Source organism: Salarias fasciatus, chromosome 9 (assembly GCF_902148845.1).
Source record: "Salarias fasciatus chromosome 9, fSalaFa1.1, whole genome shotgun sequence".
Classification (NCBI taxonomy): Eukaryota; Metazoa; Chordata; class Actinopteri; order Blenniiformes; family Blenniidae; genus Salarias; species Salarias fasciatus.
The window spans coordinates 12,734,888-12,748,130 of record NC_043753.1 but is presented as its reverse complement, the minus strand read 5'-3'; the positions used below and the strand labels follow the sequence as shown (position 1 = coordinate 12,748,130).

Below are 13,243 nucleotides of genomic sequence, written 5' to 3'. Positions count from 1 at the left end.
CAGTGTGGTTAACCACGGTATCGAAGTAAGATCTGTGGTTCTCAATGTTTTTACTTCTGTCTACATACAAATCTCTACAAACAAATGGCAGCTGATTTATTCACACAACTGTAAACAACCTCAGCTGCATTCCTGAAACCAATAAAGTCAGAATCCTGCAGTTTGCATTACAACAACAATTTTCTGCAGATGTTGTTTGAATGGATCTCCCCACAGTTCGTCTTTTTCCCTAAAAAAAACCAAACACAAACCCACATGTTCTCACATGTGACAATATCCAAACGAGTTTCAGACGTACTCCGGCACGACCTTCATCTCGATCTGCAGCGGGAAGCCTTTAACCAGTGATTGGATGAGAAAATTCCTCGTCTTTTGTCACCATCTTCTGCTTCTTGCTGCATCACTTTGGCTGAGCAGCACTGAGGCAGACTCAAGGTCACGGCTCTCCCTCATCGTCCTAACGCTGCCTCACGTCAAACTCATTCACCCTGCTGCCAGAGAACGACGCTACTGCTGCTGCTTTCCTGTTAAGACTCGTTTGTCAACATTTTTTAAATATCTTGTAAAAGAAAGGATGTGGACCCCCGTGGTGGACACACTTCATTCTCACCAATATATAAAAGCATTGAGAGTTTCCCACGTCTGTTCTAGACTCTAAAAATGGACCTATTATGTTTTTCTTTGAAATTTTAGACTGTAAGTCTGTCTGCATTCAACCTCAGCACCCCGTGATCTTTAGAACAAATAGTTCCAATAGAAGAAAAAAATACAAAGAAATCAAATTAAATAGAAAAGCTGATGTGGCAGCATTTTAAAAAAGCTTGTCTAGCGTTGTGGTATTCACAGTGTTTCTGTTTAAACATATTTTTGATCCCACTGCGGTTCATCAAAGGAGGGGGGCAGCCTCTGGGAATACTTCCAGCCCACCAGATGCTGATGCATGCACACCTCAGGATTTCATCCCTGGACCCCCCCACAAAAGGGCCAAATCTCCACAAGCACCGCAGGAAAGCAGGAAGTGGAACCAGCTACACATTCCTCTGAGAGAGGGGACGGAACGATGCTAATTCACCTCCAAAACAAGACAGCCAATCGACATCCCAACCACAATTCGACCACCAATCATTTATTTGCTTTGAATTGCCCGATTAATGTATAGTTAAAACAGACACTTTGACGCACGACAACATCAATTCTGGCTCTGTTATTGGTTTGAAAAGGTGCCTGCAGCTACAGCACGCTTCAAAGCCTTCAACCTCGTTCCCTTTCCCGTGTTTCTCTCCATTTACTCATCAGAGAGAATTGCATGTTTGAAGGTGATAACATGTTTGAGCATCTCTCAAGTCCCAGTCATCTTCCGGCGTCAGTATGCAGCCCCTCACTCTGACATTTCAAGGGACGTGACGGCAAACACAAAAGGCAGGAGAAAAGTGGGACATCAGTAATCCCCCATTTCCAATGAATGAGATTTAATGTAAAAAAAAAAAATCCATCATTTCTACTTTTGATGCTTTGGAGCACCTCGTTGCATCATAAGAGAGAGAGACTGAACAAAGAATTTCACCATCATGACTGCATTACTACATCAGAGAAAAAAATATAGAAAATATGCAGTTTAAATGCGCATTAAAGATGAGCAGCACAAGAACATTCAAAGCACACATGTAATATCTGCTCTGTTTATTTGTTTTAAGAAATGAGTGGAACATTTTACTAATCTACTTTTCATAATTTTGGGAAGGAAATGAGATGACAGTTGTAGTAAACATGATGCAACAGCCAGGAGAGATGGTTTTCTTGGATTAGTGTAAAAACTGGGAGCTGCAGGACTCAGACTAACACAATGGGGGGGGGGGGTTCATGTTATTTCTCCAATGTCTGCTGACAAACCAAAGTCTCCCTGTTGTTGTGAGATAAACAGCAGCAACCCTCAAAACTACAATCTGCCATTTTCACACAACAATTTTAAAATCGTCTGTCACACGAAACTAAATATACAGCTGCATTTTATTGAACCCAAATGCAGCTGTTGTAGCGCTTGTGTGAAACAGGCAATATCAGGAATGATGGTTTAAATGAAGGATAACAACTTACAAGTAAAATGAAATGGTGAAATTAAGTGTTGAAATAGGTTTAGATTGGTTGAAGTGTCTGGTGGCCAGATGAAGGAAACCTTAAACAAGAATTACGAAAACTTATCAATATAGACCTATGCCGATAATTACAATTTCAGTTAGAAGGGTGAAATAATTCTCCTTAACAATGGGAACATTTTCGGGTTGTAAACTATGCAAAACAGTTGGTAGCATTCACATACACAGGTATGAAAGTACTCTCAGGTTATTCAGATAATACTGATCACAGTCTGAGAAAACAGAAAAAAGCAAATATGTAACTTTCGTGGATTGACAGGTTTTAAATAATGCAGCAGATAGAGGTTCGGCAGGATGTCAAGCAGTAGTGAAAGTGACGGTTTGTGTTCAGCACCAAGGACAGCTCCACAAGCTGCAAATATGACTCTGATTAATGATGTTTCAGTGAAGCACTCGTTTATGTAATGACTGTTTTACAGTTACCTATCTACTAGTGCCAGGTATCATGTTGTTTTAACACAAAATAAAACACTGCACCGACTAGTGACCAGATTTTATTTAATCAATCTGCAATCACTTTCCACTCTTTTAAGGCAGAGTTGTGCCACTAATACACCTGAACACACCCTATTTAAAGATCGTCCCACCTGGGGGTTCACAAATGTGCAGGAATATTTGCGATATCAACCGTATCAGCACCACACATAGAAATGATAACTGGAGGAAACTTACAAAGACACTTGTGTGTGAAACGGCGTCCATGGTGTGCTTATTGAGGAGTGCTTGATTTTGTTAACTAGGAAGAGAGCCAGGCCAGCTGTTCTCGGCTTTGAAGCAAAGTGGCAGCTGGTATTTTTATATTTGGAGCACTGACATGACAGCAATAATAATTTCAATCTCATCTAACTGTTGGGAACTGATAGGCAAAACATACTGTACTGCTCGAAGTGATAAACTGTTATGTTAAATTTCAAGTGCTTTGAGGTAACAGAGCTGCGCGTTGATTTCTATCAAGCTTATTCACCTGACAAAAGCCAGCTAATGATGCTTAGACACATGGAAATCAGAAAGAGGCAGTAAAAGTTTAATTTTTCAGCAAGAAGGACACATGTTTTATTAAAAAAGTGCATTCTTTTCTATTTCAGTAAAAGTAAAGAGGGGGAATCTAAAAATGAAAAGTACCAAAAGTAAAAGTTTTTCACTGGTTTTATCAAGTGGAAGATCTCAGTGAGAATAGTGAGGACGTGCTAGGAGACTCCTGAAGTGGCTAATAATGCTCCAGTCATTTTACCTGCTTCCTGCAATTTCAAAACTGACGATTTTAACAGGAAAATTAAATCAAGTCAAATGCATCGACCACTACATCTCACCAAACTTATTATCCAACTAGTTTTCCCCAATGTGTGTTGCCCCCATACTTTCATTATATGCGAAAAACCCATTTTCCTCATTCTACTATTTTCTGTCAGATCCGATCATCTCCCTGAGCGGTGACACGTATCCTCTCCGTCACCGCGGGCGAACAGCTTTCCAGGCTTCACTGTTTAAAAGAGGAAACACAGCGGCGGTTTCTGTGGTTCCTCCACGCGCCACTGAGCCTCCTGTTTGTGTAATGAATAAACTGCTCAATTTGCCAATACGTCTTGCTTCTTCAGACTTCGATCATATCAACCCTATTATAATTCAGTGTGAACTGCAGTTATTCTCCAGTTTTAGCCATTTTTCCATGACCTTGAGGGCCCGTTTACATGTCAACGAGGGGGGTGGTATTTGTTCCACGTCGCACAGCGGCGTCGCTCCCGTCCGCCAGAGAAGACGGACATGAAAATACAAATGTGCTGCCGTCTCCTCCCGATGCTTTGAAGGTCATGCTGTCTCTTTGGGGACGTGACAGATGTAAAACAGTCGTCTCACTCTCATGGTCTGTCACATCTGCTGACATTTCACACCCATATGGAATTGATTTCACTGCCAACAGCCCCTCCAGTGTTAATAAAAAAAAAAAAAATGGAAAAAGAAAAGAAGCGCTTGCATAAAAGCAGCCTATATTTTACAGTTTATACGAACGCATTGAAGAGACGAGTATTAAGATTCTAGGCAGGTTTCTGAGCTTGATAATGATTTTTTTTTTTCCTTTTGGAGCAAACTAGCGCGAATAAGATAGTGTAACATTAGTTTGTAAATGAGCAACATCTTCATCAAATGGATTTTTTTCCCAATCTACTGATGATTCACTTGACGAAGTGAAATGTCATTATATTCGCATCAATTGAGAGCACATAAGTCTCGATATAAATAGCGATAATCCTTTTCTGCTATATATTTACCAAGACTCCTGTTGCCACCTACGACTCGCTGCAAAAAATAAAATAAAATAAAATAAAAAACCTTCACAACACATTTTCTTTGGAATAATGTAAAAGCCAGGCATGTAGTATTTTTCACAGCAGCCTTCTTTTGACATTGTTGAAATCCCCTTTGATTCAGCCTGATGCTTAACATCAAGGGGGTGGAATAAAGATGAAAAACAAGATATTTTTTCATGTAAACACATACACGAATAGCAAAAAAAAGGAGACTAATGCAGGAGAAAAAAAAACTGACAGAAAGTAGATCTAAGCCTCTCTGGAAAACGGCATTAAAGCTGTAAAATCTGGATCCACAGACGCAGAGCGCACAGAGCCTCCAGAAGCACCGACGTGACGGTATATCCTTATCGGGAGGCTAGTTAGTGGGAGGACGGATGCAAATATCCGAGAATTGGAATCGGAGTAATCTGCAGGGCTCATGCAAGCTGGGAGATACATAATCCTTTCTCCTCTTACCAGGATGATGGAGGAGAGGAGAGGAGAGGAGAGGAGACGAGAGGAAAGGAGTGTTCTATCAAAGTGGATAGAAAAGTGCAGAGGGTTTAAAAAACACTAAATGTTAACATGGAGACTTCAGTCGCAACACCAACCATGTGTGTTCTGTGAAAGTTTCCAACTTTTATCAGAATATACAACAAAAACCTAATGTTAAGGATACCTGGAAATACTAAATCCAATATTTTGCTGATAGATTTGTATATTTAGCTGTGGTTTTCTTAAACTCCACGTTAATCAAGACAAATAATCACTATCCACTGGCACAATGTAATATTTTTAGTGTGTTTTTTATGTATTGTCATTATTGTCTGAGTGCATTTTACACCATGTAGTCTGCTTCTTTACTTTTAAATTCATGTAGGCTAATATATATATATACACACACACACATATTTATATTTATTCTGACACCTCATGCATGTTAAAGTACATCCAAGATCTTTCGTCCTTCCTAGTTTGCAGAGTTTCCAGTGTGATGTGAGAATGAAACGGTTATACTGATGCTGGAACAACAGGCACAAACTGAGCACTGAAAGTCCGGTAACTCGGCTGAAATCCTCTGCTTTGTGGGCTGCGTAGCAGATACGACTCCGTGTGATTTGCCGATATCGCTTAGCTCAGCCAAATCTCTTCATGAATTACAAACGAAATAAACTTTCTGCGTGAGCGTGGCGTATCTCCTCATCTCAACCCCGTCCAGCTGAGCCTCAAGTCTGACCTGGTTTATCCCCTCTGTGCTCCCTTCATCCTGTTAATCCCGTGAACCAGGATATGAAATAATGCCCCAGCCACAGAGGCAGGCCGATCATGATGCAGCCGGGTCAACACAACGTTATGTGGCTCAAAACAAACAAACAAGAAGAAAAAAATAAGTAGCGAGTGGTCTTAGCCAGAGATTACCTGGCAGACTCCGACATGTGTAACGGCCCTGCCTTCGCCAACAACTCATTTCATAAGCAAACTCGGTAAATTGTCTTTCTACAAACAAATAAACAACACTGTGAGATAATAATTAAAAAAAAAAAAGTGTGAAAAATAAAGAGGATAATGGCTGGCAAGTTCCACGCGAGCACTGTCAGCCCTGGCCTTAAACTGGAGAAAATGATTTTTCCAACATGCCAGGGAGGAAGTAATTAAGTGAATCATTCAGCGGGAGAGCGAAATGTGTGAAACAAAGTGAATGATCACTTAACAGAGACGACTAATGAGCAATAAGGAGCCTTGTTTGGTCTTTTTTTCAAGCCTAGTCAAAATCTTGCATCTTCTTTCTTTTTCTACCAGAGGAACCGTTTTCCTGTGTCTTGGTCCAAATTGCTTCAATCACAACATGACAGAAGTGGAAACGTGCTGCTCTGCAATCACAATTATGAAGAGGAGAATCTTCACACGAGAGAAAAGAACGGGAGACAGAATTGCGGCACGATGTGCAGAAAGTGAAGAAGAAGCTACCTGGAAGATCAGACAGTGCTCCTCTCTCGATGATGTGCTTTCTGTAAAGAGTCTTCAAAACTTTGGCGCTGCCGAACCTCTTGAAGCGACTCTTCACATTGTTGTAATACCATTCGAGCGACTGTGTCCTCAAAACCCTGCGCACGAAGAAAGGAAGGAGAGAGAAAATCGAAATGAACAGATGGCATCGAAACAGGCAGGAGTCACTTTTCATTACGACGACACGACACCGGGATTATATCCCAGAGTTTAAGCCAAAACCATTAAATCTGCATAAGTTGATGGTCTTTTAATCATAATATAGGAGATAAGCAGATCATACAGACTTTTTTATGCCATTTATTAAGTGAGTGAAGCCAATTTTCAGGATCTTATCTCAAGCAGACAAACCGGGATGCTTTACAGCGCACTTTCAATACAGGTTGAAGTCTGCTGTCACACTGACACAGTCCACGATTTAAAGCATAATTGACCTTTTAAGGAGACTCGGTGGTGCCTCTCTGTCTGTGCAGGCTTTATTGATGCTCTGAGAGCATTATGTACAGCACTGTTGTGCAAAATCCAAGCAGTTTATCAAGAGTTTTGCATATTTTTGTTTGCAGATGTGACAAGGCATCATTTTCCATACATCTGGGAGTGGCGGCTGGCGGCCGCACAAATGCCAAACATGCAGGCCGTTCCACAGCGCCGACGATTACGTAAGCAGTAATTCATAACCGAGAGGTGGGGGTTATATGAAAAGCCCTCAGAAAAGTGCTCCTTTTGCAGCAGTGTTGCATTGGATTGCATGAAACTCTGCCAACTTGGTATTTAATCTCGCGGTCCCTGCTGCTCTCCTTTTGCCTTTCCATGCCACACACACACACACATACACCAAGCACACACACACACACTCACACCCACACACAGATTTACATTCAGTGAAAAACACAAAAACAATCCTTTTTGTATATTCTTGCCTTTTGAATAGTCTAAAAAAAAATGATACAAATCACCATGACAAACGTACAGACATTTGTCATTCAAGCAGAAATACTGACACGAGTGTTGTTTGAAAGAAACAAAGTTGAAGGCTGAGGTACTGAATACATTTTTCTACACCAGTTTGTTCTTTCCATTGTGTTCAGAACATTCATTCTCAGTGAATGTACATAAAAGAGGAAACTGAAATCTTAAAAATCTGTTGAAAATGTACCTCGATGGTATAAACAGAAAAAAGCATTCTGATGCGCTGCTCTGTTTTGAGGTATAGAGATGGTGGAAGTGACCGAAAGACGGTGAAGAGGTTTTTTTTCCCAGTAGTTTCATGACAGTTTGATCAACAAGTTAGAAGAGTTTAAGAAGGTTTGATCTTGATTGTCGGAAAATGTCACTTAATGTAATTATGCTGGTAAAAAATCACGTGGATCCAGGGGATTTTTGTGAGGAACCGGGATACAGCAGACACCTAGAGAACACTCCTAATGAAAAAAAAAAAAAAAAATCAAACTCCAATTAGATAAGAACATATTTGAACATCCTTACTTCCCCTAATCAAAGACAGAAACAAGGATCAACATGTTTGAGTACTGAACACACGTAATGAAAACATTCTCATACTGAGAGCCTGAGGCGTCTACGATACATTGGTAATTTTTCATCCTTCCTATGGCGACGTAAAACCAGCTAAAAATATCCCTCCGTGAAAGCGTCGTCTTATTCTCTGATTCAGTATGAATGAACTGGGCTCCAGGCTCCCAATTTATTGCGCTAATGTAGCTACGTGCTGCAAAAACTCCATTTTCCAGATAATGAAAGAGCAAGGGAGGAAGTGAGGGAGCACACGCAGAAGATGACAGAGTGTTTTAGTGTGTGTGCATGTTGATGCCTCCGCTCAATGAGCAGACAGGCTGTGGAAGGAGAGGGTGAAAATAGCCACGCTAATAAAGGGATCCTGAGTGGCCCTGAGGCTGCACAGGCTGCCACATCCATCCCCCTCCCCTCCTCCCCTCCTCCCCGCTCCGTCTTAACTTCCCCTCCACTCTTCCCTCCCTGGATTTATTATCCTCCGCCTCTATCAGCTGGGCTGCTCAATGGGCCTCAGCTCCTTAATTTCATGCCACGGGTCAACCTAGTCACTTTAATGGTGCCTGCTGAGCTCCAGTAAAGAGACCTTGCTCTTTTTTTTTTTTTTTTTTTTTTTTCACTCCCCATCTCCATCTGGGCCTGAGGAAGGAGCCACAGAAATGAATGTGAAGGAGCAGCGCAGCATCGAGGTGGCGTCATACGAGGCCGAAATACAAAGCAGATCCACTTGCACTGTGAAACACGCCGGGGCATCAAGGGGCAACCTTTGAACTGAAGGATATATCGACGAAAGGGAGAGAGAGCAGCGCTGCTGTCTGAGCAGAATCCTAATTTATTTTTCAAATCAAGCTGTAGTTGTTCTGTGGTGCATCAAAAGCGGCACAAACTCACTCTCTGCTAAACCCAGTGTGCTGTTTGTCACTGCTGCTAATCCTCATCTGTTAGAATAGCCCGTTTTGCAGTTTTCATATCATTAGTAGAAAAACTAAATCCTTTTTTTCCATGTTTTAATTGCAAAGTCCTTGATTTTCAACTGGTCTTTCAGGCTGGCAATTAAAGTTTTAATCGAAAAGACAACATCTCTAACTGATCGTTTCAGCAGTATTTAGGTTGTAAAACAGTGTTTGCTGCTTACGTCAGTTTCAGCACAACCATATTGGAGCCAATAAATACAATAACAATTGTCAATTTTAGTTTAGATTGTTTTAGGAACAGTGAAAATAAAAAATCCAAAGCTAAAACTCAAATATATTTGAGTTTAAGAATGAACAGGTGAGGATAACATTCTGATTTACTTTTGTTGAAGGTATTCTTCAAATTGAAATAAAGTAGTTTCGACCATAAGTCATGATCAGCAATGTTTGTGTTTTGTTTCAGCTGATACATTTTTATACAGTAATCTTGATGCAGATACATTAAAAAAATCATCTATTTATCTTCTATATAATTTTGACTGTAGATCACAGATAACGGCACACACTCGAATACATATCTTCAAGCAATTTCAGTGTCACTAATTAACTTCAACCAAGTGCAAACTTGCATAATAAAGGCAAATGCAGCATATCTGAAATGCAGCTCAGCCTCACACTGGCCTCGATTGGTTTCTATTCCTCAGCTTGTCAATCATATTTGCACAGAACCAGATCAGTAAATGCAAACTTGAGCGGAGGCTGCTGCTCCCTTCCACACAAACTTTTTTTTTTTTTTCCAAATATATTTTATCTTATAGGGAAGCTTTCCCTCTCAGAAAAAGAGGCGAGTGAGCGAGAGGGATTTAGGACAGTGGGAAAGGCGTCTCGATGAATGAAGCATGACATTGCTTCCCTGGAGTGATCTGATCTAAAAAAGAGATGAAGAAGGGAAGCGAGTGGAGTGGATAAGCAGAGGCTTTCAAGCAAGTGCTCCGCTGTTGTGCGAGCTCCCGCAAAATACTCATTTCATAATGAGGCTGGGAGATTCCCTGATGCTCGGCTGCTGCATGAATAAGTAAGCGGGATTCCTGCGGATGGCCCCTTGACACCAGGCTTACCCTTCCTCCATCATCCCCTCACTTAGCTCTGTGTGGAGGCTGGGGAACCAGCGCCTCCCTTCCTTCTTCTCTGCCCTCTGTACTTCAGAAGACCATTTTGCACATCCAAAAGAGGCCTAAATAAAATATATAGAAGAGTATGGGAAAGTGGAGGCAAAAGTAGATGACTTTGCTGTTTTTCGCTCCTCCAGCAAAGCAACTATTACCATAATTGACTTTCTGGGCCTTCTAATGAATTGGTTCGGCTTCTTTCGGCACGGCTGTATAGACGGGGGGCGAGAACAGAAGAATGAGGGGCGCTTACAAGAGAACTTCAAACAAACACTCTCTTCTGAGTGACTTTTCTTGTTAATAGAAGAAAACAAGATGCAATTTGTGATTGCTCTGAGCTGCGGGGTTAGATCAAAGCATGTGACGTTCGGGTGCCCTCGAGTTGTGAGGTCCAAATGAGAGAGAAGCTGGATGAGTTATTTTATCCAGAACAATCCTGCTTTCGTTTTGATGGCTCTATCGCTGCAGCACACTGATGAAATATCCCTCTGCACATGGGGAAAGAAAGGTTTACAGCACTAATTATGAGACAGGAGTATCAGAGATCCTTTAAAAACTAAGCTTTACATTTCTCTGTGCGTGTTGGAATACTATGAATTAATAAAGAAGAGCATTATTAAAAGATGACGATCAGCCACCAACATCACAGCAGGGGGCAACGCAGCGATGGCCTCAATTCCCAGACACGCTGCAGTATTCATTTGCAGCTTCAGTCTTTATGTCAACACAAACATCAAGAGGTACGAAACCATCTGCCATCCAGAACAGTATTTACCTTGATGCAGACAATATGTTATCGTTCCTGCAGCGGTCTCAGCGATACGGCAAATAATCACTTTCTCTGCATGTATGCATAGGAAGTGGAAGCATTATTTTCATTAACTCATTGAAAAACTATAACAACTGATTAAACATGACATGCTTTGAGGATTTCTAGATTTAAAGATCCCAGATGGAAATTATTATAACACCTGTCCCCTCGAAGAGGAGGTCAAAGGACACAGGAGCTTCAAAAAGTGTCTCTAGATATGCAGACGATTCATCGTGCAGTTAAATGAAACTCAATCACAGTGCAGGCTGTGGAAAACTGTAGAGGAACACTATCAAAGAAATGCTCCCTGATTGTTATTCTGCTGAGCTGTTATACAAATACGAAAACTGGAACCCAAACATGTCCTCAACTGAGGGTGAAACTCGAAAAACAAACATAGTTCACAACAAGGAGGAGATATCAATATTGATTAAATTCTGTGCCTAAAGGAAGGAGAAAACAAACTCCAAACAAAAAGAGTCTTATCTGCAGCTTGTCACTTCTATGACTGCATATTAATAAAGATGAGAAATGTGAAAAACTGAGGATTTACTACATACTGACACTTACTGACTGAGACTATGATTATTTGTGAATGAGTGTGCACGAATACATTCAATGCAACACATAACTGGGTGTAATTAAAATTTCTGGAAAAGACAAATGTATTTACTTAGCTTCAAAAACATGTTTTACACCTTAAAAGACACAATCACAATGTGTCAAACTATATTAGAGTGAACAGCATCCATCCATTCGCTCCATACAAAAAAAAAAACAGTCAACTGTCAAAGCTCTGATGAAGCTTTTCCTGATCTGCTGATATTTGCACACAAACCAACTAACCTATGCACCAGTTTGACTTACAGCGTGCGTTTTGCTTTATCTCTTCATGATTGACGCTCAGATGCGATTTATTGTTCAGACAATATGCTACTGTTCCTGTAGATCTGAACTGCAGCGGCTGCACACTGTTCGGCGATGACTACTGAATAAAGATAACTCTTTATCACTGACTGTATGTTTGGAGTCGCTGTGCGACTGCAGAATTAATCTGGAGAAAATAAGAGGTCTCCTGAACGCCGCTTCATAATAGATACAAATGTTAATCTAATACGACCGAAAATCTGCACAGAATGGCACTTTTTGAAAGTCTATCTCAATTTGTGGAATGCGTTTTGTATTATACTTGCACAGTGCACAATTTAGGAATTGTTTTGCATACAAATTGGATGCTTGGATGTCTGTACTAGTACACGACAGCACTGAAGAAACCTTCCTAAAAATATATAGCGGCTGGCTGAGTCGAACGAGACACAAAAAACAGGGTCACAGGTCAACTGCTGCGCCTATGAGATTTCCACCAAACCTGGTCAGGGTCATTCAGTCCTGTCACTATGATTCAAAGCAGTCTGTGAGTCTCAGGCAGAAAAACAACACACACACACACACACACACACACACACACACACACACACACACACACACACACACGGCGGTACTTCTGTGCATAACCTCTCCAGGAGGAGGCCTGAATACTAATCAGCTGCCTGTGTTTCTGTGATGGACCTTCAGATAGGCAAGAAGAAGAAAATAAAAAGATAGCATCTTTTAAAAATTGGTGCAGGAGTTGTGTTTGTGCAAGGGTTTTAAATTCCTCCTCGGACTCACAGGATGTAAGCTTGTCTTTATTGTGAAGAGAAAAACAATATCACCGAAAGGAAAATCAATAATGTTTTCAGGAAGGCAGAACAATGGCTGAACAATCATGCACATAGCATTAAACCCAGATTCAATATCAGGCCATGTTTGCATGTTCTCCCTCCCACAGAGGGTGAATCCTTCCTTTAGCCCACTGTCTGCTGGGACACGCTCCAGCCTGCGAAATCAGATACAGCAGACAGATGGATGTTTCATGTCGAGGCGAGCAGAGTGACTCTGCAGGTAATTAATGTAGGTCAACGCAAGGAAAGACAATAAATACACAACAAAATGGCTTTTCCATTAGTGCCTACGAGGTTTTATATGATTCAGTTCAGTTTTTAGGGTTTTCCATGAAGCAACAGTTTCAATATGCTTGATCGTCTTGCATTTGTGTTTCACACACACACCCAGCCCATGTCAAAGGTTGCACTCCACTGTAATGGAAAATGAATAATCTAGACGAGTAGTGCTAAAACTCGTGGTTTATGTGGTATTGCTGTTCACCCTGCTGTTTCTGATAAAACGGGACAATGGGGGAATACCAGAGAAAGCTAACACACGGGGGAAAACATGCAAACTCCACAAAGAAAAGCCCCAAACTGGCCTCGAATTAGAGATGTTCCCGCTGTGAAGTGAGATGAGATCACTGCAACACTGCTGTGCAGGCCTC

At 41.1% G+C, this 13,243-nt stretch overlaps 1 protein-coding gene across 2 annotated transcripts in view; it reads right to left on the bottom strand.

The window, feature by feature from the left end:
* myripb (myosin VIIA and Rab interacting protein b) overlaps positions 1-13,243 on the bottom strand; it is a 102,297-nt gene that overhangs the window by 22,676 nt on the left and 66,378 nt on the right. For both annotated transcript variants that reach the window (XM_030100135.1, XM_030100136.1), the window contains exon 3: positions 6,410-6,546. In XM_030100135.1, coding sequence (XP_029955995.1) covers positions 6,410-6,546 — 137 coding nt within the window. The remainder of the gene's footprint in view (positions 1-6,409; positions 6,547-13,243) is intronic.